Below are 25,548 nucleotides of genomic sequence, written 5' to 3'. Positions count from 1 at the left end.
TAACGTAGCCTTACAATAAAGTAGGAGTAGCACATTTAATTGTGTTTCCTGTCTAGTTTACCTGGGAGGGCTGACACATCCACAGTTAAATTGGGACTCTGCCTCTTGGAATAAGGAGAGACACTTCCCAGTCTATTGTGCTTTTAATTAAAAGTGTCCTTCTCTGGAAATAATAACATCCTTTGTCTCTTAAGCTTCTTGTTCAGAACAACTTAGCTTTAACTAATGAATTGCTTAACCATTCTTTCCTATAAAAACAAGAACTTTTTATAGCAGCTTCTTATTGTGCGATGACAATGATTTCCAAGTAATATGCATAAGAAAGCATTCTAAATGTGACCTTTTTTCCCCAGCAATAACAGTTAATCTTTCTTTTCTTTTCAGATAAATTACCAAGATAATATGGTGTATCTGGGAGAAGGCAGATGGACTCATATGTTCCCTTTTCTCATAGTAGGTATTTTGAATGCATAAGCTGCAGGTCCATCCATTAACTGTAGCAAATTGACAGTAAAGAACCATTCATTAGTGCTTTATTGATCAGAACCAAAATTTTCCATGTCGCTACTTCAGAATATTTCATTTTAAAAACACCTTTTTATGTCTTTAAAAAAAAATCAAACCAATAAATGTCATTAATATTGTTGAATTTCAAGGGGTTAGGTTGATCTGATTGGCAAAGTACATGTAATGTTTATTATTTTTACAAGATCCAGGGTTTGTGTTGGATAGAGATGGAGAAGGAAGAGAGCAGAAATTTCTAGCAGCTCCTGTAGTTTTCATTCTTCCACTCTGTGAAGTAGGAGTGGAAAGGGATGGAAGAGATTTGGTTTTTGGGACCATGGTTTGTACAGTGGTGGGTTTCCATTTTTTCACTACCAGTTTGTTTGTGTGCATGTGTGCGATATGCTTCTGCGCATGCACAGAAGCTTCCTGGGGGGTGGGCAGAACCTTCTGCTACCACCACTACTGGTTCGCCTGATCTGGGCCAAACTGGGAACAACCCACTCCTGTGTTTGTTTTACCGGATGATAGACAGCTGTGACAAGATGGTCTGCCTCTCAAAAAGACTACCCAAATTTTTTTTTACAGTATGAAGTCCAATAAAGGGACTTATTAATCTACTCAAATTAAAAATGAAGAAGAACATGGATTCATAAAGTTCATTGTCTTCAGTATCTAGATAAAGCCAGGTTCACAGCATGGAAAATAAACAAGGGGGAGCCTGAACTCATTACAGGAAAGCAACCGATAGACACAATTCACATAATTACAATAGTGCTTAAAAAGCAATGGAAATGAAAGAAGAGTTGTGTGTGAAAAATATGCATATTTGCTCAGAAATTCAGATAGATGACCTTGGTTTACTGTAGAAAACAACTGGCTACATAAGCTACGAAAACAAGCAAAAGCAATAGTGTTATTGGTTTACGTTACTGACTACTCAACCAAACAAAATATCTTTCGAAGGGCCTGAAAGTAATAGCAATGGCAGATTAATTAGGGATGAAATCTGTGGAGTTTAGGAGGAAATCTACAGGAAATTTCCAACATGATCAGAAAGCTCCATCACTTCACCAATTGGTAAAAGAAACAAGTTGCTTAAGTATTCTTGCCTTGACCTCAAGCAATAGAGAACATATAGCAGATAAATATAGCAGATCAATCTTACACCCTGCTAGAGAATGTAGTCATATGCAAACCTTTGTCATCAAGAAAGAAGATTTGAATAAACTCAGGGCAATTTCAAGAGCAATTCTGTAATTCTATGATCCTCTAAATCTGGAATAAGCTTAAAATCACCAGCTTATAAACTTCAGCTAACAGAAGGAAAAAAGGATTGGGAATTATCATTCAGGGCTTCAGCTTCTTCACTCTTATTTTGGGGATCAGCAAAGTTTATAAAAAAAGAAAAACAATGAAAAATAAGTTCTCAAAAGAAAATAATCCGTTTAATTTTGAAATGCTGAAATTGCTAATATAGTCCAAGCTATCTTATGTTCAATGTAATATTTGCTTCAGAAAAGTTCTGAAAATAAGTGGAAATGGACTCCTTTGATCTTGAGAACAATAGCTGCAGATAGCTAATTTTAGAAAGCATTACTAAGAAGGCATACAATATTCAGTACTTTTATGTTAATAAAAGCATTTTTGCTTCATTTTGCTTTTGGTGCTTGTCAGATTTGAAATGCTGGGAGCATGAAATGGAAGCTCTCTCAAAATGCAGTGAGGCTTTGTCTATACACAGAATGGCTGTCATACTATCTGACCATACTCTCATGGATGATTGTCTGTAATTAAGCTGAAAATACTAATAAGTCAATAAGAATAAAGCAAATTTGGGTCTCACTAGCAATAGCAATAGCACTTAGACTTATATATTGCTTTACAGTGCTTTACAGCCTTCTCTAAGCAGTTTACAGAGTCAGCATATTGCCCCCAACAATCTGGGTCTTTGTTTTACCCACCTTGGCAGGATGGAAGGCTGAATCAACCTTGAGCCTCAGGGGATTTGAACGGCTAAATTTCAGGCAGCCAGCAGTCAGCAGAAGTAGCCTGCAGTACTGCACTCTAACCACTGCCCTCAAAAAGGACTGATGAGTGTAAAAAAAAACACCACCCCAAATTCCATGGTGATGACCTCTTTTTTATTATGCCAAACAGATAACAAAATAGCCTTTGTTAAAGGAGATATCCATTCTGAAGAAAAGTTGTTTTTTGCACCTGTATCGTATTTTCATAGCATCACCCAGCCATTGTTGAAGTGATATAAATCTTGTATGCAGTATTATTATTTTGGCACAATGATAAATGAATGACACTTATAAGATATTATAAGCCATTAATGTGGAAATAACCTTAGGCATCTTTTTCAAACAATATTGCCCTTTATATTGCATGTATAGACAATTGAAATACAATGTTTCTTTATTAGATATTTTAGACATAATGTATTGAAACAGACCAGCAGTTTCTTGTTTCAAATCCACAATTAGCATCAATAAATATAAATTTATATGGCACTGATTAATATCCAAGGCTTTACATTCTATTTAAAAAAGATATAATTTTATGAAGAAAGCTAAATTCTGTGCTTATTTTTGAAAAATGGGCTCCATTTTTATATTTAATTTATTCTAATTTTGAAGTTACCTTACAACCGATAATCTAATTTGCTCCTTTTCACTTCCATTGTTCTTCATATATGCCTTCACACATGCCTTCAATTGTAATGTCCCATATTTTAACAAAATAAGATGTGGACAATTTTTAAAATTTAGCTATTGCTCCCATTACCACATTCTTCATATTTCTGCCTGTCAAATAAACAGTAGACATAAATACATTTTTAGCTTTTTCTATTCCAAGAAAATGTGAAATCATGGAAGAAATTCAAGGTCATCTGGTTCAGCTCATAAAGATTAGAAGATCCATGTCAAGTTTTGATGGGAGATAGTTTCTTCAATGTCCAGTAAGGGGGGAGGGGTTGTTGTATGTTTTAAGCCCAGTGATTCAGCCATCCATCATGTCTGCCTTTAAATAACTATGACAACTTGGCAATAGAAGTAACCAAGCTTTATTTTTTGATACAGGCGTCTCTTGTGTATTATGGTAATGCTGAATATTCTAATTGTGGTGAAAATGAGTATTACAATCAGACAACTGGAATGTGCCACGAGTGTCCACAGTGTGAGCCAGGAGAAGAACCTTATATGGTGAGCTTTCCACATTGTGAGATATAAGACCCAAATAGTTTAATACTCACAATACAGAAAAAAGTCTGGTTAACAATTCAAAGGATTTTTTTTAAGGCTATAACTGAGCTTTATTAAGGTTGCATTAAGACAATTGTGTTAAGTCTGATTAAGCTTTTTCTATACTGCCTCTTATATACCTCAGTTCACTGTCTCTCAAATTTGGCCACATTTAAGATGTGTGGACTTCAATTCCCAGAATTCCACAACCAGCATGGCAAGCTGGGGAATTCTGGGAGTTGAAGTTTGTAGGTCTTGTTGTAAATGTGTTTTTATTTTCCATTTTCATTTCGTACAGTCACATATATACTGTGCATAACCGGGGCCATATAAGATTAAACAATAAACACAGCCATTCCTCTTGTCAACAATACCCCCAAAAATAGAAACCCAATGTACCTCTTCGACTCTCCATACACCCTTTCTTTCGCCCCCCCCCTCCAACTTTCCATCTTCCCTCCAACATTCCCCTCTACCCTACTTCCCCTCCCCCTCTGCCACTCCTCTCTCCCAGTACACTCCCTTCCTTCTCACCCTCCCTCCCATCCTCTCTCCCACACTCTCTACCCCTCTTTCTTCTATCCCTCTACTCCTCCCTTTGGTGTATTTCTACTATCTATTAATATATTCAGCTTGTCCTATTTTTACAGTGAAATTAAAGAGCAACAGTATACAAGTGCAGTCGAGTTACTTTAAAATCTAACACATACTATATATCCCCCCTCCCCCCTAACACCCCCTCCCTTTCCCCCCGACTTCCCAGAGCCCATACACGGTATAGGTTTTTAACAAATACAGTCTAAAATATATTAAGACAAAGGAAATAAAAAAAAGAAGTTAATAACATCTCTGCATTAAACTCAGCTTCTTCCTGTTGCACTAACTTTAAGCAGTTTAGATTATTCCTAATCTTAAACATAGGCTATCTGTAATTTCTTAGTCCCATATTTGTTTTGTATATAGTCAATCCATTTTTTCCAGTCTCGTTTATATCTCTCATTTTTCCAGTCTCGTTTATATCTCTCATTTAAGATATGCCGATATTTTAGCCATCTCAGCTAGGTTTGTAACTTTCAATGTCCATTCTTGAGTTGTAGGCAAGTCTTCCTTCTTCCAGTATTGCGCCACCAACAGTCTTGCTGCCGTTATTAAGTGCAGAACCAAATTAGTCTCCACCGCTGTAAATTCAGTACATATACCTAGTAAAAATAACTGAGGAGTAAATTTTATCCTTCTTTTAAAAATATTTTGCATAATCCACCACATTTTTATCCAAAATGCCTTAACCTTTTGACAAGTCCACCACATATGAAAATATGTAGCATCGAGAGAACCACATCTCCAACATTTAGGCTGTACATTCGGGTACATAGAAGCCAGCTTTTTAGGATCTAAATGCCATCTATAAAACATCTTGTAAAAATTTTCTCTCAGGTTTTGTGCTTGTGTGAATTTCACATTTCTTACCCATATTCTTTCCCATGTGTCCAACATTATTGGTTCTTCAATATTTTGAGCCCACTTTAACTAGTTCTGTTTCCGAATCCATCTGTATTAGTACATTATATATCCTCTTTATATGCATTAAACTTTGATCTCTTATTTGTTTAAACAAATTATCCTCAACTTGGATAAAACCAGTTTTTTGGTCTATTTTCCACCTGGCCTGTAATTGGCCATACTGGAACCATGTTTGAACTACCTTCTCCTCTTTCAATACCTCTAAAGATTTTAGTTGTAGAACCCCCCTTTCCAAAGTGAGAAGTTGTCTGTAGGTGGTTCTATCCTGTTTTTCTGCTATATTCATATTTTCAATTGCATGTCTAGGAATTGCCCACATGGGTAACTTGTCATTTAGTTTATATTGATATTTTTTCCAAACCCGCAGTAAAGCATTTCTTAAGATATGACTTTTAAAATTCTTATCAAAGGCTTATTGAAGAAAAATGAAATGTGGTTGCAAGCACCGCCTCCCAAATGGATTTAATATGAGAGAAAAAAACAGTTTTCAAGCTATGCAATTTATAGTCCCTAAACATTGCACGCAACGCCTAAGAAGAAGCCCTCCCCTTCTCCTAAGTCATTCTTTAAGTCATTTTACACTATGAAGGGTCAGCATGACCCTTTCTGTAGAATCCCAGTCATCTTTGTTTCCTTGTGGCTTCACCCTAGGCAGCAGATGTTCCTATCTCACCAAATGGTGACCTTGCCTTGGGAGTGTGTTTCTGTTTTCAAAGGAAGTTAATTTTAGCAAGTCATCACACACTGTTTTACTGAGCACATTTGGTGGTTAATTATCAACAGGAAGAACTCTATAGTTTATTGATACATTTAACACTTTTATAAAAGAGTAACTTATTATTTATTTCCTTCAACATCATTGTGATGTTCTTGAGATCATTTCTTCTAAAGGTGCCAATTTGAAAAATGTGTCTCAGAAGATAACAATGTTATTAAGAAATGTGTCCAAAATACTATAAAACATATTTTTAAAAGCATTGCTCCTTCTGTCTTCATGTAGCTGTAGTAAATGTGTTTTCCATGCAAAAGTTGAAAAGAGAGATGTTCCATAAGGAGAAAGGCAGAAAGACCATATATTCTTCCTTGAGTGAGTGTGTGCGTGTGCGTGCGTGCATGTGTGCATGTGTGCATGGGGATGAGAAATCCTTCCTCCTAGTCAGAGCAGTAAACAATACCAGACTAAATAAGTTTGGCCTTCTTTTATAAAGGCAATTTCTCATGTTCTTATTTGTCCAAATAAAAATAGAAATCTGTACTGAATCATATCCATAGGCCAACAAAAGTACACTTTTTTAAAAGTCTTGTTCGACAATGGTTGTGAACAATGTCATTTTCCCTGTGGTGCAGGGTATCATTATTCTAAATTTCCTCACTGCCAGGAAAATAGCCTTCACAGGACTGCTATGAAGTAAGAAAATAGCCGTTGTGTTCCAAATAGGATTTCAGACAAGGTTGGCAAGTCCAGCAAAGCAGGAACAGTTTCTCTCCAGTGCAATTTCCCATAATTACTTTGCCTTAGAAATATAATTATCCCTGGCAGCATTTTTTTTTTTAATGGGCACCATATTTTGACTAAGAGAGAATGAAACTCTGGCCTACATAAACCCAGTGGTACATAAGAGATACTTAAAACTCCTCCTTCAGACAAACAGCAGTAACAGAGAATTTTCCCTGGTATTTCATCCTCTTTCATCCTTTGTACTTCACCGCCTTATTTGTATGCAAATAAGCAGGCCAGATGCACAATGCTAGGGTCTCTTCATGTTCACACTGAAGACTATGATAAATGCCCCTGGCCTGAGCTTATGTAACTGTGGTGCTGAGTGATTTGTGAAGTCCTGTGCCAATACTGACAAAAAAACCGAAGAACTAGAGAATATTTTTAAAAGCAAAGGCTAGTCAACTTTATAAATAACATGAGATTAAATGTGTGCCGTAAAAACTTAGTGAAAAACAGCAAATATTACTGTCTGCAAGAAACAAGAACCTAGCCACAAACATCTGGGGGAGGAAGACAGAGAGATCCTACAAGGTGTTGGAAGAAATGTCCATCTGGGTTCAGTTCCAAGTGGGGAAAAAGATACTGGATTCATAGAAGTTTCTTGGAAAGAAGGTTTATTGATGAATAAAATCACATGGTTTGAGATCCTGGGCAAAAAAGGTCAGAGATACTGAGAGTGCCTGGGTTTTATTCCCTCTGTTGGACTTTGAATTTGAACTTGTATTCTGATTGGTTGTCAGACTTCCATGGGGCCATGTAGGGGTAACTTTGTAGGTTGTCTGTGTCCCAAGCTTGGTTGAGCCTTACTGGGTGATGTAATCTTCCCAGGTGTGATTTGGTGAGTTCTGTTGCTAGATGGGTCCTATTATGTCCTGGAGGCCATGTCTTTTGTATTGTGGATGAGCTGGTCCAGGCCTTAAAGGCCCATTAACAAAGGGAAGGGGTGAGTTTCTGCCTCCCTTTTAGGGGAAATATTTTGCCCTTTTAATATTTCCTAAAATATCTCATTTTCCTAGGAGAAGGGTGGGTGCTAAATTCCTACAAAGGACTATGTGCCACCCCAAAGAAGGTTCCTCTTTTTATTAAACTAGTCACAGACAAGGAAGGTCTTTTTTCACTGGATTGAAGGCACACTTCATATTTCTTTCAAAACTGAATATGGAGAACAACACAGTCAAAAGATCCGGTATCTCTACTCTGTTCTAGATTGGAGTTTAATCCTATCAGGAATGCAAAGCGGAGACTACCAAAGTAACCTTCAGGCAATCTGCCAAGGAAGACAGTGGAGAAAAGGGGGAAGGGCCATCAATTCTGTCTGTTTGTAAAAGTCATTGAAAGAAAAACAGATGATTTGAAATGTTCTTGTTCTCACAGACATGTGGGTATGGCACTAGAGATGAAGATTATGGCTGCATCCCATGCCCATCAGAAAAATTTTCTAAAGGTGGATATCATATTTGCCGGAGACACAAAGATTGTGAAGGTTTCTTTCGGGCGACAGTGATGACACCTGGAGATAAAGAAAATGATGCCGAATGTGGACCTTGTCTCCCTGGGTAAGGATTTAATTACAGTCTTGACAGTCTTCATTCTGTGCTTGCTCCATTTTTCTGCATTCACTTAAATGCATGATAGTGATCTATATGCCAATGATAAAGGTGGCCCCAAAGATTTGTGTTCAAGAAAGAAACAAGACTATTAAAGCAAATGAAATATCAACTCAAATGCACACCTTCTTGTTTCTTAAAATTAGAAGCCACTACTGATTCTTGGATATGAAACTTTTACTTTTACATAGCAAGCAATGTGAAAAGGAAGTCATGTCTTAAATCCTGATGATTTTAAACTTAATTTACCTACCCAACTGAAGTAAGAAGTGAAATGAGGATTTTCTGTGCTTCTGGGGCCATATTTTTGAATAGAATAGAATAGAACAGAACAGAATTCTTTATTGGCCAAGTGGGATTAGCACACAAGGAATTTGACTTTGGTGCATATGATCTCAGTGTACATAAAAAGACAAGATACATTCGTCAAGAATCATAAGATACAGCAGTGTTTTTCAACCACTGTGCCGCGGCACACTAGTGTGCCGTGACATAGTGTAAGGTGTGCCATGGGAAAAACACCTTATATATAGTCAATATAGGCACAGAGTTAAAAATTTTTAACATTTTCTAATGGTGGTGTGCCTCGTGATTTTTTTCATGAAAAAAGTGTGCCTTTGCACAAAAAAGGTGGAAAAACACTGAGATACAGCACTTAATGATAGTCATAGGGTACAAATATGCAATCAAGAAACGATCAATATCAATACAAATCATAAGGATACAAGCAACAAAGTTACAGCCATGCAGTTATAAATGGGAGGAGATGGGTGTTAGGAACGATGAGAAGACTAATTCTCATAATAGTAGTTCTCAATAGTAATGAAGCCTTAGTGAATGGTTTGACAGTGGTCAGGGAATTATTTGTTTAGCAGAGTGATGGCATTTGGGAAAAAACTGTTCTTGTGTCTAGTTATCTTGGTGTGCAGTGCTCTATACCGTCATATTGAGGGTATTTTTCGCAGATATGAGGGTGGTCTTTGCATGAACCACTCCTGTCAATAAAGCTCTTTTCCGCCCAGTAGAAATAGACCAGCCATAAATCCAGATGACCACTAGATGACATAAGAATTAGTTTTCTGTATACTTTTTGCTGCCATCTGATGGCTATCCAGAGTTTTGCAAACCTAAATAAACCTAAACCCAATTCTTAATTGACCTTTTCTAATTCTGGGTCAAACCCAAAGCAATTAGTAGAGTAGCAATGTTTCTTTTTTCCTAATTACAAATAAATGACTTTTTGCTTAGCTTTCATCATAATGTTATTTCAGGTTTTGCTTCCTAAAAGTAACAGGAACAGTTGAAGCTAGAGAGAAAGTAACATAAAAGCACGTAAAACTTGTTTGCTAACCTACATGAATGCATTGATGTCTTGCCTTGATATAATTATCATCAGCAAAATGGGAATGGCTATTTGGGATAAATCTTAACTTGCTTCCCACTTAATTTTTGTACAAAATCCAAACTGAGGCTTGGCAAATACATTAGTGCATGCCCAGTTGAACACAGGATATTGCCACAGCTCCCAAAACTCATTGGGTGTTTATTTTAACTATTGTGTTTATCCTAACTAGGTTACACCCTTGATTTTTTCAGTACCTGAGGATATTATTTTTGTGTCAGTTAAGACCAGGAGCTGTCTGGAAGATTATCTCTGCCAGAAATTTCTAGTGCAGAAAATATTTAATTTTAGAAACCTATGTTGAATTTTACTGCAAGTTTTATGTATAAATGTACGTTGAATTAGCGTCATGCCATGGACCTTTCAAGCTTGATTTCACTAATCTTTTGAGGCAAGGGAAAAGGGACCTTTTCTAGTCAAGCAAGGAAAATAGATAATATTGAAGCATTTAAAGTAAGGTGTTTATACAGTAATTAATTATTTCAACCATAGTTAATATCAGTAAAACCAGTTTTTTAATTAGTTTTGCTTTGTCTTACTCCCCCCCCCCTTTTTTTCTTTTTTTTTGCAGCTATTATATGTTAGAAAACAGGCCTCGGAATATTTATGGAATGGTTTGTTACTCATGTTCAATGGCACCTCCAAACACTAAAGAATGTAAGTTGGATTCCATTTTAATTTTACTTTCCTTTAAATTTAACCTACATTTTAGGCTGTTTTAAATACTGTGATGTTGTACATAGAATGTTGACTGGGTAACATTTTGGATTTTTCATAATTCTCTTTTATAAAAATGCCATTTTGTATTTTCTATTAGAAAAAAATCAAAAGTTCCAGTACAGAAAACATCAGGCATAATACTTAAATGTCCATATATCAAATCACATTCACAAATCTGAACCGTATTTCTTCCTCCAAAAAAGAAAACTGAATTAACAAACATATGGATATTAAATCCATAATCATATGTTAAGGTCCCCTCTATCATTTTACAATTCCTGCAAAATGATCAGAATAACTATCCTTTTGGGGGTGAGTGGATATATAAATCTCAATTTAAGAAAAAAGAAATTATACCATTTTTGTCAACATACCTCAACCATTATTTCTCTTTTTTAACCATTGCTCTTATTTTTTTTTGATTAAAATAAGATAGTCCAATGGTTTATTTGGAATTCCTTCCTGCAATTGCATCATTCAAGTTCAATGACAATCAATTACAGTCCAATATCTTTATTTACTAGACTATTGCCATATGATTTGCTCTTCCAACATTGCATGTATGCATTGGTTATTTTGACTGTAAATTTGGACAAATTGTTAAGGGATGTGATCTGGCTTGGCAGGAGGCAAAAGTAAAGCAAGGCATAAGCAAATAAACAGATTGAAGACAACTAACTTGCCATGGAATGTAATACAACTTTTTATTTTATGGATCTCTATTAATTCAACTTTGGATGCAAGGGAGGAAACCTGAATTTAAATTAGACCAAACCATTTTTCATATCATTTATATCGGCATGTGAAACCGTGGCAAGTTTAAGACTTGTGCACTTCAACTCCCAGAATTCCCTGGCCAGTATAAGTAGCTGGGGAATTCTGGGGGTTGAAATCCACAAATCTTAAAGTTACCAAGATTGAACCCTGATTTATATAAATATTTCAGTAATTTATGCTACAATTATGTAAACAAAGCAGCGAGTGACTGAAAACCTATAGAGATTGTGTGCCCTTAGCTATAATGGGATCTGGTTTTATGGCAGATGTGTGGAGCTATGGCTCCTTTATGACTTGTGGACCTCAACTCCCAGAATCCCTGAGCCAGCATTCTGGGACTTGAAATCCGCAAGTCATAAAAAGGTCATAGTTCTCCACCCTTGTTTTATGGTGTAAATTATTGCAAGGAGTGCATCAGTTAACTATCCTCACCAGACAAGGAGGATGGGGATTTGATCACTGAGAAGGAATGAGTGTTAAATATGTTCTACACTTTGAGTTATTTATAAAAAATAATACAGGTGAAATAAAAGTATAAATAAATATTTTAAAAATGTTCTAAAACAACATGTAACAAAATAAAAATTTTAAAAAATGGGGGAGAAATATATTTACCCCGCCAGGGAAAGACTAAGTAAAAAAATGTCAGGGAAATTGCTCCAGATTTACTGGATCATCAATTTAATTCACAGCAATAAATGTCAGCAAAAAAGTCACGTTTCATATAGTGAATGCAGGCACAGCTGAAACAGGCCAGCTAAATAAAACTAGTTCATTAACATTGCATGAACACCATTTGGATTTCAAATGAACTTCCTTAAAAATTAAAGGTACACTATATTTCATAGCTAGTATTGCTTGGAAAATGCTTCCCACTGTTTTAGGAAAGACTTATTCAAAATCATGGGCAAATGAAAATGGATGTCATTTTCTAAAATATTTTACATAATATAGTGTATAAAATTTTATTTAGTGCTACATTTTATTTAATCTATACACATTACTTTGCCTTGTAAGCGGAGAGATATTTCTTTCATTGTATTAGAGAACCGAATTTCCTGTTCAATTTGCCTGGTGTCTCTGAGCTAACCTAAGATTCTTATTCCAGAACTGCAGAATAGTAATAATTTTTTCACTACAGAATGATTTGACCTGAATGTGGATATATATTTAATAAATAAATAAAATATTAATTCTAACCTGTAGGAGCCCTAGGCTAACTTGGAACTGAACTCAGATGGACATTTCTTCCAACAGTGGGATATAATTAATGTTCAAAGGAAGCAAACTGCATCATTTGTGCAATAACACTATGCATGTATAAAGTCTCTTTCTCTTGGATCTCCCCCTTGCACCTTTTTCCAGAGATGCCTCTGCCTGTTTTATCATTTATAGAAATATCACTCTAAAAAGACAATTAAATTGGAGATTTAATAATATTTGTATTGCTCCTTAGGATTATAGAAGTATTCATATGCCAAAGTTTCAGTTCTTTGTTTTTGTACTTACCTTTGGTTTTGTCCTTAATTTTTTAAAAGCTTTGTTTCTGGTCTTGTTTTAGTTCTTCAGTAGCCATATAGTGTTACAATTTTTTTTAAAAAAACAAACCCATATTTTATTATAGCAAAACTTTTTGTCAACTAAACTCTACTTCATCTAATGCATAGAGGATAATAATGAAAATACTAAAAATACTCCTATTTCAGCATAAAATAACATATTGCTGATGTAACAGATCACAGTCTAAGAAAATGTGCTATATATATTAGTCCTCTAGCTAGTATTTCTTCTTTAAATCAATCAATAACTAATTTCTGAAAAAAATGTTTGGGATCATAAATTGCTTCTCTGCCTCAGATAAAAATGGGTAAATATCTCTATTCAGACACAAAAATGTGCCAATTCTCTATTTCACATCTCAGCGGGATAAATTGAATCGTATAAAGTCATCTTTTAAATGTAAAGGAGTCTGAAATAATTGGTCTCTGTTCATGAAAAAAAAAACCAGTTCAAAGTTGAGATTTTGCAAGCAACCAGTAAAATGTGTAGCAAATTTGTTTCTTGTTACAGGCACAGGCGTTACTTCTGGTGTCTCAGCCAGTTTCCCAAGTACTTCTGGCACAAGTACTCATTCTCCTTTTCAACATGTGCACAAAGGTAAGAAAAGCAGCTCTTGGTTTAATTCTTCTTTGTAGTTAATAGCCACAGTAGCCTTTGTAATGTCAGCTTGAAGCAAATTTGGCAAATGCAACGACACAGCTAGGAAACACTGTGAATATTTAGGGTCTATTCAGGAGTGGGCTTCAAAAATTTCAGCAATGGGTTCTCTGCCCGGTTGCTGGGTGGGTGTGGCCATGGCGGGCGTGGCCTAGTCAGCTTCCTGCACCACTGCGGGGGTGGGCGTTTTCGCCTTCCCTAGGCCCCAAAGGCTTTGTTCAAGTCTCTGGGAAGGCAAAAACTGCCACCCCTAGGCTCTGGAGGCTGGCAATGGGCCTGTTTCCGGCCTTCTGGAACTTCCAGAAGGCCCATTTTTCCCCCTCCATGAGCCTCCGTGTGGGCCCTTCACTTATCTTGCATCCAAAATGGACCACGTGGAGACTCCTGAGAGGGGCGGCGTGGGGTGAGAGGGGGTGGGCAGCGTGAGCAGGGCCAGCCAGGGGTGGGATTTAGAAATTCTCCAAACTCGCCATAACGCTAGCTACGGATTCTCCCAAACCCAGACAAACCCTTATTTATTTACTTTCATTCATTCATTCCATTTCTAGAACAGCCTATCTAGCTAAGTGACACTGGGAGTTTATAATTTTAAAACTATAAAACTGTTAAAACAATCGATAACAATAAAAACATTGAAAAAACACATACATATGGCAGCCCAGATAGTTAAACAACTAACAGAAAAGCCAAGAAACAGGGCCCTTAACACAGCTTCAGACCCAGGTAGCTAGCCAAGTTTTAAGCATTACAAAAGGCACACAGGATGGGGACTGTTCTAATCTCCAATGGGAGAAAAACCCACAAAGCTACAGGAGAGTGTAAAATTGTAAAAGAACAAGCTGCAAAAGGACTGCAGTCGACAGACAATCCTTCACAATGGCTTTTTTTCTCAGATATGATGAATCCTCAGAATTATTCTTCAGCAATCAGTCTACTTCAGTAAAGATGAATTATATGACTTTCGTTTGCAAATGGATGTACCTATTCAGGGAAATTAATTTGGTTGCTTTATCTCCTTGAGTGTAACTGACTTGGAAAGCAGAAATGTGATGGAATGTAGTCAAATGAACAAGCTTTTGGCAGCTAATCCTCCAGATCCTTGCTTAGGAGACATATATATGGAAATGATATGCAGCCTAGTAATTGGGGTATGTGGTTTATGAAATCAGCTTTTTGTTCTGATCCCAAGAGTAATCATCACTGTAATGTGTGAAGAATGCCCAGCAATTTCATTAGTTAATTGCAAGGAGAAGGAAGTATGGAAGTAATTTACCAGGCATTTAGTGAGACTTCTATACTAGCGCCTTTTATGCATGAATGGGGAATACTCGCTTACAATAAGTCTTGGTTTACAAATATAAAAATTGGGGATCTTCCTGAATTGGAGCAAGTTTACCTTCTTTATGAGTTGCATGTTTCAAACTGGCACAAAACAAAAACCAACAAGCTGCAGAAAAATATATTGAAATGCCTGCATGGCACAACAAGCTTGTTTGTTTTTTTGTTGCTTATTTATTGAAATTTATATGGCTGTCCAACTCACTCTCACTGACTCCAGGTGGCTTATACAGTTATTCAAAGGGTAATATGCTAAATCTAAAATAAGAATACTTATTTTATAATAATGCCAAATCCCAGTTGGAACCTCTGGCTGACTGTGTGATGAACTATATAATACTAAAAAATAAATAAAATGCAAACAAACAAACAATAAAATACTCCATATTTAACAAAATAAAACAACCAAAATAATCCATTCTGAAGAATCAAGGAACCAAATGGCAAATCCATTTCTATTGAAAATTCAAGTCTTATTTTTAAGTGACAATCTCTCTCTCTCTCTCTCTCTCTCTCTCTCTATATATATATATATATATATATATATATATATATATATATATATATATATATATACACATACATACATACATACATACATACATACATACATACATACATACATATATACATATATACATATATACATATATATATATATATATATATATATATATATATATATATATATATATATATAGCATAACTCTGGAACACCTCGAGCAATTTCAACCACAAATGACTTACCCTCTGGAGAAAAATAGTGTGGGGGTAAGACACCCCTAAAACTCTGGGGTGGTGTTCTGTTAAGATACAGCCTGTTGTGCTTTGAAATGGCTTCTACTGTGCAGTGCAATGGAGTTGCCATGGTAATGGCTTCACAGTACTCCACAAGGGGGCTCTGGTAAGGGGGAACATCATTATAAATTATCTTTCACGAGATATGAAAAAAGATGTAAAAGAATATAAATCTACACGGAATTACAACAAATAGATGAAATTCTAACAGGTCCGGAAGATAAATTTATAACAAAAATGTACAAATATCTATTAGAAGTGACATTAGAAGAAATAGTTAAAGTTTGCATGATAACATGGGCCAAAAATTTTGGACATAATATAGATCTAGTGGATTGGGAAAGAATTTGGAATACAAATTATAAATTAACAAGATCATTAGCATATAAAGAAAACATGTACAAAATGTTTTATTGTTGGCATTTATCACCAATGAGATTGGCCAAAATGTACCCGAACATGAATCCGATTAGTTGGAAGTGGGGAAAAAACACGAGGGACTTTCTATCATATGTGGTGGACCTGCCCAGAAATCAAAAGCATTGGATTAAAATTTGAAAATGGATACAACAAATTATAGAGGAACAAATAGAATATAAACCAGAACATTTTTTGCTTGGAATTACCAAGGAAAAATATAGAAAGAAAATTAAATATATATTAATAACTTGTTGACTACAGCCAGAATAACATTTGCCCAATGTTGGAAACAGAGTAATATTCCCCCAGATTAATTAGTGATTCAGAAAATTTTAGATTGTGCAGAAATGGATAAATTAACATTAAGATTAAAGGACAAAGAAGAGTGTGAATACTATGAAATTTGGGATAATTGGTATAAATGGTTGTATAACAGAAGTAAAGTTAATTTAGCCAAGAAGCAATAGAGAAATGTATAGAACTGTAAATGAATGTATATAAATATAGAAGTGATATAAAATCGATATATACATATATATAGGTATGATGACACAACAATGTTAAAGTGAAGATTGAAAGTTATTATAGATGGAAATAACAATAAAAATCTATTTTAAAAAAATTACTTTGGTCCGGACATTTTCTCCATATAAATAAATACCCGGGCAACGCCGAGTTATCCTCTAGTTACAAATAAAAATAGATGGTAGCTGCAGAAGGATTTCAACTCCAGCTTTGATCTTTTCATGGCTAGTACTAAAAAGACTGAATAGACAAACTGGAATAGTCAGTGAGCCATTATAAAATGTCCACAATTTGCAATGAATGTCATATTCTGAGATGGGTATTGACTAGTGAGGATAGAGCACCCAAGACTACATTTTCTCTTATTGTTATTTTCTGAATGAGCTCTGTGAACAATGCTCTGCGGTGAATGGAGGGTGAAAAAACGATTGAGAGTGAAGATAGATTGCAATCTGAAACATAGAGGTTTATAAAGGCCACCCTTTTATTCCGCTGCAAGCAAAGTACAATTCAGTTGACTTAAATTAAAATATTATACCGTATGGCAACACAATCCTAGATACAGTTACTGTACTGTATATTATTAAAATGACATGAGCTCTACATGCTGGGAATGATGAAATGTAAGAGATTGGCTGCTTAGAAGGGAAAGGTTTGACCCAGGAGACTAAAGAAACATTTAGTTCTTCGTTTTTGTTGTAAACACTTCGTTGGTTGAACTTAGTGGAATTTATTTCAAACCGGTAATAAATTGCCTTTACATTTAGTGCTGATTGCATTTGATAAAGATGTGATGTGATTTTATTAAAGCTCTTCTATTAAAAGAGTTAGGGATGCAGTGGCTCAGTGGATAAGATGCTGAGCTTGTCAATCAGAAAGGTCAGCGGTTTGGCAGTTCGAATCCCTAGCACTGGATAACGGACTGAGCTCCCATTACTTGTCCCAGCTTCTGTCAACCTAGCAGTTAGAAAGCATGTAAAAATGCAAGTAAAAAAATAGGGACCAGCTTTGGTGGGAAGGTAACAGCATTCCATGTGCCTTCGGTGTTTAGTCATGCCGGCCACATGACCAAGCAGATATCTTTGGACAGCGCTGGCTCTTCAGCTTTGAAACGGAGATGAGCACCACCCCCTAGAGTTGGGAACGACTAGCACAGATGTGCGAGGGGACCCTTTACCTTTTCAAGGAGTTGCTTTCTTCAAAGCTTAGAAGGATGCTCCTCTTCTCCCTCGATATCTTTGGAATCTGCTTTGGCAGATTGGGAGCCTTCTTAAATCCTTTTTAAGAAGCTGGATGGGACAGTGGAGAATTACATTTCATTTTCATTAGGGAAGTTTACCTTTTAATTGTGTTTAGTTTGATTATATTACCCTCAGTTAATTGTTTAAGAGAACATATAAATGTACTATACAAGTACTTGTATTAAAGACAAACACTTTGAGTTGAATTTCATTAATTCTCAAGGAATTGTAAATTATAGACATGGCCAATCTACAATCTCTAAGGCCTGTTCAACCTTCAATTCCACTTTTTATGCTCCCATTTTCAGCACATACAAATCAAAAGACAGTAATCCCCCAATATCTCATATCCTCTCACTAGGGTAGGGTCACTATGCCACTGCTGTGTGCACTATTATCCTTAATTAAATGAACAATAATAATTTTAAAGCACTGTTAAAACTAGGTTAATAATTACAAACTTAGTAGATTAAAAATAACCTCCAATGAACTGTTAGATGAGTTTTTTAAAAAATTGTTGCTTATTCAGTAACTGCAGCAAGCAAAGCACCATCAAAAAGAAATCATTGCTTTCTTCAAGCATACGGAATGGCACCCTGATTTAAGATGATGCTGGTACTATCTATGACATAATCAGGGATGGGTTCCAACCGCCATTACTACCGGTTAGGTAGTAAAAAAAAATGCGTGCACACACTTGGCTTGCTCGCGTGCACGCCAGATGCACACTCCACACATGTGCACATTTTCATTTAAAATGATTTGCGCATGCACACAACATTAAAAAAATGAATAAAAATTACATTTTAATGAAGATTGTTCTGTGCATATGCAGAACAGAAAATCAAGATGGTGTCGCCTATCATAGAACCAGTAGGGTCACGTGACTACCTATTCAGCCAAACCGGAGATAATAACAAAACATTGGAAGGATTTTTATCTGCTTTAGAAGTATTGAGTTGATCCTAGATGCATTTAATCAATAATTAAATGAAGTAGTTGATGGTTAACCCTGAAAATGTTTTTAAATTATATTTTCTCTCTCTCCCTGTTTATTATTCTAGGAGATCTTTCTGGACAAGGGCATCTGGCTACTGCTCTTATCATTGCCATGTCCACTATTTTCATAATGGCTATTGCTATTGTGCTGATCATCATGTTTTACATTATGAAAACTAAAACTTCAGCTCAAGGTAAATCAATAGCAAAGATTACAGTTTTGAAATGGGGGAGGAGGTTGCAGCAGAATAAAAAAAAAGGGAAAGCTGACAGTTGCAAGGACACAATTGGAGTGCCACACCTTTTGTCCATGCGATACAATGAAGTATGAAAAGAATGGAGTTTTGATCATGCTGCTGCGTTTGCCATCTTGTATTCAAAATGCTTGGTGTAGGTGACTCTTACGAGTTAACAAGGTATGTATTTTGATCTTACAGCATGCTGCACCAGCCAGTCAGTGAAGACAGTAGAAGCCCAGGCCAACATACAGGAAGAAAAAACAGAAGCCCAAGGTTGGGACCGTTTTGTAATTTCTGCTATTTAGACATCAGTGCCCACAGGGCTTACATTGCTTTAATATAACTGCATAAGCTCCAATTGTTAATGGAAGAATAATTGGAAAGGCATCGAAAACTAATGAAAATTCAGCTCTGCATTTGGTTATTTATGCATTCTCACCTGCTTGGAGAAGCTCCAAGGCAATTGTATTCACAACTCAAATGTCAGATGGTTGTTGTATGTGTCTGTTTTGCATTTTTGCCACTTTGTTCTTTTCACATTCTTTTTCCATTGCAGAAAATGGAAAAATTTTCTCTGAAAAAGATGAATTTGGAAAATTGACAGCAACTCCAGCTAAGGTTGTCAAGAGGTACGTGCTATCTAAACAGCATCTTGTATGTGTGAGGGTGTGTTTGTGTGCAACATGACAACAATTGCAATCTATTGGGGTGGGGGAATGTTTGTGCCTAAACTCAGCCCCATTGAATCCAGTGGGTGAATTTCTAAGCAGTTTTCATTGGCAATGACATGGCTGGTATAATGAGAAAATAAGATCAAATAAATTAGTAGGGACAATAATGAAGGCTCAAGCATTGTTTAAGAGGGAACAGTTTCCATTACTTAAACTCTTCAAAATTAAGACTATAAATAAGTAATGGTGCTCACATGCAGATGTAGATTAGCCCCTGTTAAATGAAATGTGAGGAGTGGATGTATATGTATAGAGAATTCATTCATAAATATTCAGTAGAATATTCACGAGGGCTGGACTTGGGCATGTACGTTCTCTTGGAAGTGGAAATGCACAGAACACTACAGTCCTACATTGCTGAAGAAAACCAGGATTACTTTTGAATAAATATACTGCTAGACATTAATTTGCAGATACAAGTGAAGAGTGTTTTGCCTCCCCCTTTTTTGCAGTGTTTACTTACACTCAATCTAGTATTCATCATCTATATTAAATAAATATTTAACAAGTATGCAATTTAAATCCAAAGGGGCATTTCTGGAATTGTGCATGTTGCTGTTTTAAAAGAAATCCTAGCATATTTATTTGTTGTTTTGCTGTTTTTCAGTGAAAATGATGCTTCTTCAGAGAATGAGAGGCTTTTAAGTCGCAGCATGGACAGTGATGAAGAAGCTGCAATTGACAAGCAAGGGTCTCCGGAATTGTGTTTGTTGTCTCTGGTACATTTGGCTCGAGATAAATCTTCAACAAACAACAAATCAACCGGAGTAAGTTAATTGGAAATCTTATTGAATCAGTGAGCTTTTTGATGATGTGCTACAGTGATTAGTTGCATTTTAAATGGATAGTATCCAAAAGAAGAATGTACAAAGGAGTCTTTGTGATGAGCTGATCAGAAAAAAACTAAAAATGGGATGGAATTATATTATTTCCATCAAACTGCTAAAGCAGTGTTTCTCAACCTTGGCAATTTTAAGATTGATGGGCGTCAACTCCCAGAATCCCATAGCCAGCATTAAGTTCACCCATCTTAAAATTGCAAAGTTTGAGAAATACTGTGATAAAAGCTACTCGCAAACCAAAAAGACACAATTTTCACAAATCCCTGTGCTTTTCCCTGCTTTCCCAAATGTTTGCACATCTGGCTGCCTTCACCCTCTGATCCTCTTTCCCAGGTGATCTCCTTTGCACTAAGACATACATTTGCTTTTTTATTTTATTTTCACAGTATCGTAGTTCTAATGCCACAATTAACATAACAATAGGGAACACGTTCTTTCACCCCTACTTTCCTCTGTGGGTTCATAAAAACTTTACAGCAAGGAAAATGGAGAGTTCCAGTTTATAGGAAAGGAATCATGCTGCTATATTGCAACTTAATGATGTTTTAAAAATCAAGAAAAAGTTTAGCAGTAATGTGGCACAGGTGGGAAAGGAAATATGAGCTTCTAAGGGAGAAGATCATTGTCTTAACAGGGTACTGTTGGATCAACTACAAAATTATATATATATATAAAAGCATGGAGAACTGAGCAGCCCAATATGAAATCTCTACATGAGATAGTGACTAGCTGCTGGAGGGAAGAAACATGCCTGGAACTGATCAGAAAAATATGCCAGCAACATTTAAGGACTTGATAGTACACAGTGCCCTTACAGTTTGATATAGGGACTTTTTCATTAAATGTATTCAAGTATATATCTGCTTTAGAGGCAAAGTTGTTAATGGCAAGGATATGGTTGAGAAACAGACTGCAGCTTTATTATTGCCTTTGTAGCCAACCCATCTTCCTCTTAGAAGCAAACAGATCTAGCAAAAATCATTACTGCGTGTTTGTAGGAGGAAGGCTGTTGGCTTCTTCAGGGAAATCTGTGATGCATGTAAGTCTGGATAAAGGGATGTAGGTCCAGGGCCTCTGAGAAGACTGCAGTATGTTGCAGCATCATTATTCCCTTTACAACTTCTCAGAGAAATGATGTGCTAACCGGGAACAAAGCCCCCCACTGATGTTCCCAGTTGCAAAGTGCAACTGTCCACTCTGTAAGACGGAGAGGAAGAAGGAATGGTGACTGGGGTGAGTGTCCGCAGCTTCCCAAATTGCAAGCATAAACACAGATTACAATGCCAGGTAAGGTATTCCCAAGTCACTCACCCAAAAGGCTCAGGAGAGAAAAGGTCTGAGACCTCCAGCCTCCAACTCTGTGGGCTTAACCATTCCAGTGCAGATGACTTCAAAAACATGTCACCCGTGTCCATTGTGACACAGTGCACGAAGAAGGAATAAAAGGGATTTCTATTTGTTTCTTTTTAAAGGAGAATAATAAATAGGTTGCATACTGGGAAGAGAAGCAGTAATGTCAAGGAAACCACATGGAAGAATCTTGCTTAAAGCTGCCTCAGTCTTGTCAGCGCCAATAATAATCTTGACATTCCCTCCCTGTTTTCCATGGACTCAGAACTAAGAGTTGATAGTTCATCCAATCCAATATGTATCTCCTGAAAAAGTAAAATCCTGAGAGCCAAATTACAGGAATCCAAGCCAGAGCAGTGTGTGCTTTGAACAAAAATAAAAAGAGCAGATTTCCATTTAAAACACAAACAATTTGACACAATTCCTTCTTTCCAGCTAGGTATGCAAATATATGGGTGTTTTTAAAACTCTACAGCCAAGATTCGTATGTAATTTATGTTCAAACCAAAACTACTGTATATACTGCATCTAGTTTTGGTCGCGACGATGTAAAAAAGATGTTGAGACTCTAGAAAGAGTGCAGAGAAGAGCAATGAAGATGATTAGGGGACTGGAGACTAAAACATATGAAGAACGGTTTCAGGAACTGGGTATGTCTAGTTTAATGAAAAGAAGGACTAGGGGCAGGGGTGGGTTTCAACTGGTTCGCGGCGGTCCCTGCGATCCGGTTGGTCGCCGAACCCGGAAGTAAGTAACTTCCGGGAACGGCGAAGGGCCCCCCCCCGCCCGTGTGCCCTCGCGCGCCCGCGCCCGCTCCTTACCCGGTTTTGCCGAATTCTGCGCTTCCACGCATGCGCAAGGTGCATACAGCGCCTGCGCGATCCTCCAGGAGCAGCTGGAGCATCGCACAGACGCTAGTACACATGCGTGCAGCGCACGCGTGCACGAGCGCACCGCACGCGTGCGCGAGGACGCCGCCGGCCTCGTTCCAACCGAACCGGTTAGAACGGGGCGAGAAACCCACCCCTGACTAGGGGAGACACGATAGCAGTGTTCCAATATCTCAGAGGCTGCCACAAAGAGGAGGGAGTCAAACTATTCTCCAAAGTACCTGAGGGTAGGACAAGAACCAATGGGTGGAAATTAATCAAGAAGAGAAGCAACTTAGAACTAAGGAGAAATTTCCTGACAGTTAGAAGAATTAATCAGTGGCACAACTTGCCTCCAGAAGTTGTGAATGCTCCAATACTGAAGGTTTTTAAGAAGATGTTGGATATTCATTTGTCTGAATATAGCAATAGCAATAGCAGTAGACTTATATACCGCTTCATAGGGTTTTCAGCCCTCTCTAAGCGGTTTACAGAGAGTCAGCATATTGCCCCCAACAATCTGGGTCCTCATTTTACCCACCTCGGAAGGATGGAAGGCTGAGTCAACCCTGAGCCGGTGAGATTTGAACCGCTGAACTGCTGATCTAGCAGTAGCCTGCAGTGCTGCATTTAACCACTGCGCCACCTTGGCTCTTAAGTGATGTACGGTTTCCTGCCTAAGCAGGGGGTTGGACTAGAAGACCTTCAAGGTCCCTCCCAACTCTGTTACTCTATTCTACCATACCAAATACATAAGGAATGCCATTTTTGCCTCTGATTCTTCACAATCTTGAATGATTTAGGTCAGTTTAGTCTTGAAAGATAAATGTTTTTGTCTTTTATTTTCCTTAGATACAAAGCCGGAGAAAAAAGATACTCGACCTATACACTAATGTATGCAGTGTGGCAGAAGGTGAGTAAAAGGAAATAAAATATAGAAACTGAAAACACAAATGAACTGCTTTTTTAAGTACACGTCTTTATCGAGCTTCAACACTGCCAAGGAGTCACAAATACTAGATCAGTGTTTCTCAACCTTGGCAACTTGAAGATGTCCGGACTTCAACTCCCAGAATTCTGGGAGTTGAAGTCCGGACATCTTCAAGTTGCCAAGGTTGAGAAACACTGTCCTAGATACAGATTAATCCCATTCTAAGGATTTTTTTCTTAAAGCTTATTTTGGAAGAAGTAAAGCTGAATATTCTAATGCCAGAATCAGGTTGGCATTTGGTACATTTGGAAATTCAACAGGGAAAAGTCTTGAAAACTTCTTTTGTAAGCAATCTCCGTGGAAAAACTCCAGTTATAGGATTTGTAGTCCCATAGGCATCCTGCCTTTATCTGTGATGTTTAAGAATCAATTCAATAGTTATTCTAGAAGACAGATGGCACAAAGTGGAGAGTGTTAAAATAAACTTATATTGTAGGATTCTTTAAGCTGATTAATTATATTTGTACACAGCCAGACTCAGAAAATAACTGTATGTGATGTATTATTTAAAAACTGTAAAATAGGCAAAACGTATACATCCTATACACAGTAACTTACATATTTGTGGATATAAGCTGTTCACATCTGTTTTGTTTGTTTTATCTCAGAAGAAGCTTTGGAAGAAAAAGAAACTTTCAGAGCAGGATTTGTTCTTAACTGTAATAAGAAGTGGGAAGTTAACTAATACAGAGTGCATTGCTCCCAAAATAAAGAGATTTAAAAAAAAAAACACCCACACAAAAATAAAAAAGAAAATATTGCAGGAAGGTTCTTTTGAATTTCTCATAAAAGGCTGTGGAACATGAGACCTTTCAGATGACTGAGTACTTCCACCACCCTTCATGAAGAGCTGTGTGGGCTGAAATAGTTGAAACATGTAGTTCAGTGAGATCCAAATTCCCAGTTCTGGTACAAATGGACCATTTCTCCTGCCTTTTTTTGAGGCTGGAGACACACATCTCTTTCCTTTAATTAAATTTTGTTGTTGCTTCATGGGGAGGTTGGCAGAAGGTTATGTTGGCAAGTGTTTAAATCACAAGGGATAGAGAAGCAATGGATTAGTATATATTCCAGGAGAAGGTAAAAGATATAAAAAATGCTTTAAAATATAAAGTAAGGGACTCAACAATCTTTGCTGCTGTTTCTTCTATAAGATGAAATCAAAGCAGTGAAATAGAATATATGTTGTTGAAGATGTAGCATTAGTGGGGGAAAGTACCGTGAAGTAGAAATAGGGATGAGCCAACAGATCCTGTCAACTCTGTAAATGCATAATGTGAATATATGTTTTCATTTGGAATATACAATTAATATTATCTTAAGGGACAGACGTGTGAAATAGTAACAAGGCAGATCTAATCATGTGGCTGTGAACTTCCTTCCAGGCCTCAGTCCTACAGAACTGCCCTTTGATTGCCTGGAAAAGACCAGCAGGATGCTCAGCTCCACTTACAACACTGAGAAAGCCATTGTGAAGACCTGGCGCCATCTTGCTGAGAGCTTTGGATTGAAACGGGATGAAATTGGTGGCATGACAGATGGCATGCAAGTCTTTGACCGCATCAGCACAGCTGGCTATAGTATCCCAGAACTGCTGACAAAACTGGTTCAGATTGAGCGATTGGATGCCGTTGAGTCTCTCTGTGTAGATATCTTAGAGTGGGCCCAAGTGATGCCAAAGCCTGATCCAGCTGTGACTTCCTGA

General features: G+C 37.0%; 1 protein-coding gene across 1 annotated transcript; it reads left to right on the top strand.

Moving 5' to 3' along the window:
* The first annotated feature begins 402 nt into the window (after positions 1-402).
* Positions 403-25,548, top strand: EDAR (ectodysplasin A receptor). The gene is made up of 11 exons (XM_032226121.1): positions 403-453; positions 3,594-3,716; positions 8,152-8,333; positions 10,358-10,443; positions 13,354-13,440; positions 18,887-19,015; positions 19,259-19,333; positions 19,617-19,689; positions 20,399-20,558; positions 23,705-23,765; positions 25,229-25,548. Exons 1-11 carry the CDS (start codon positions 403-405, stop codon positions 25,546-25,548), a joined length of 1,347 nt encoding a protein of 448 aa, XP_032082012.1.

Source organism: Thamnophis elegans, chromosome 11, assembly GCF_009769535.1.
Source record: "Thamnophis elegans isolate rThaEle1 chromosome 11, rThaEle1.pri, whole genome shotgun sequence".
NCBI lineage: Eukaryota > Metazoa > Chordata > Lepidosauria > Squamata > Colubridae > Thamnophis > Thamnophis elegans.
The sequence above is the reverse complement of the archived record's forward strand: the minus strand, read 5'-3'. Positions and strand labels throughout refer to the sequence as shown.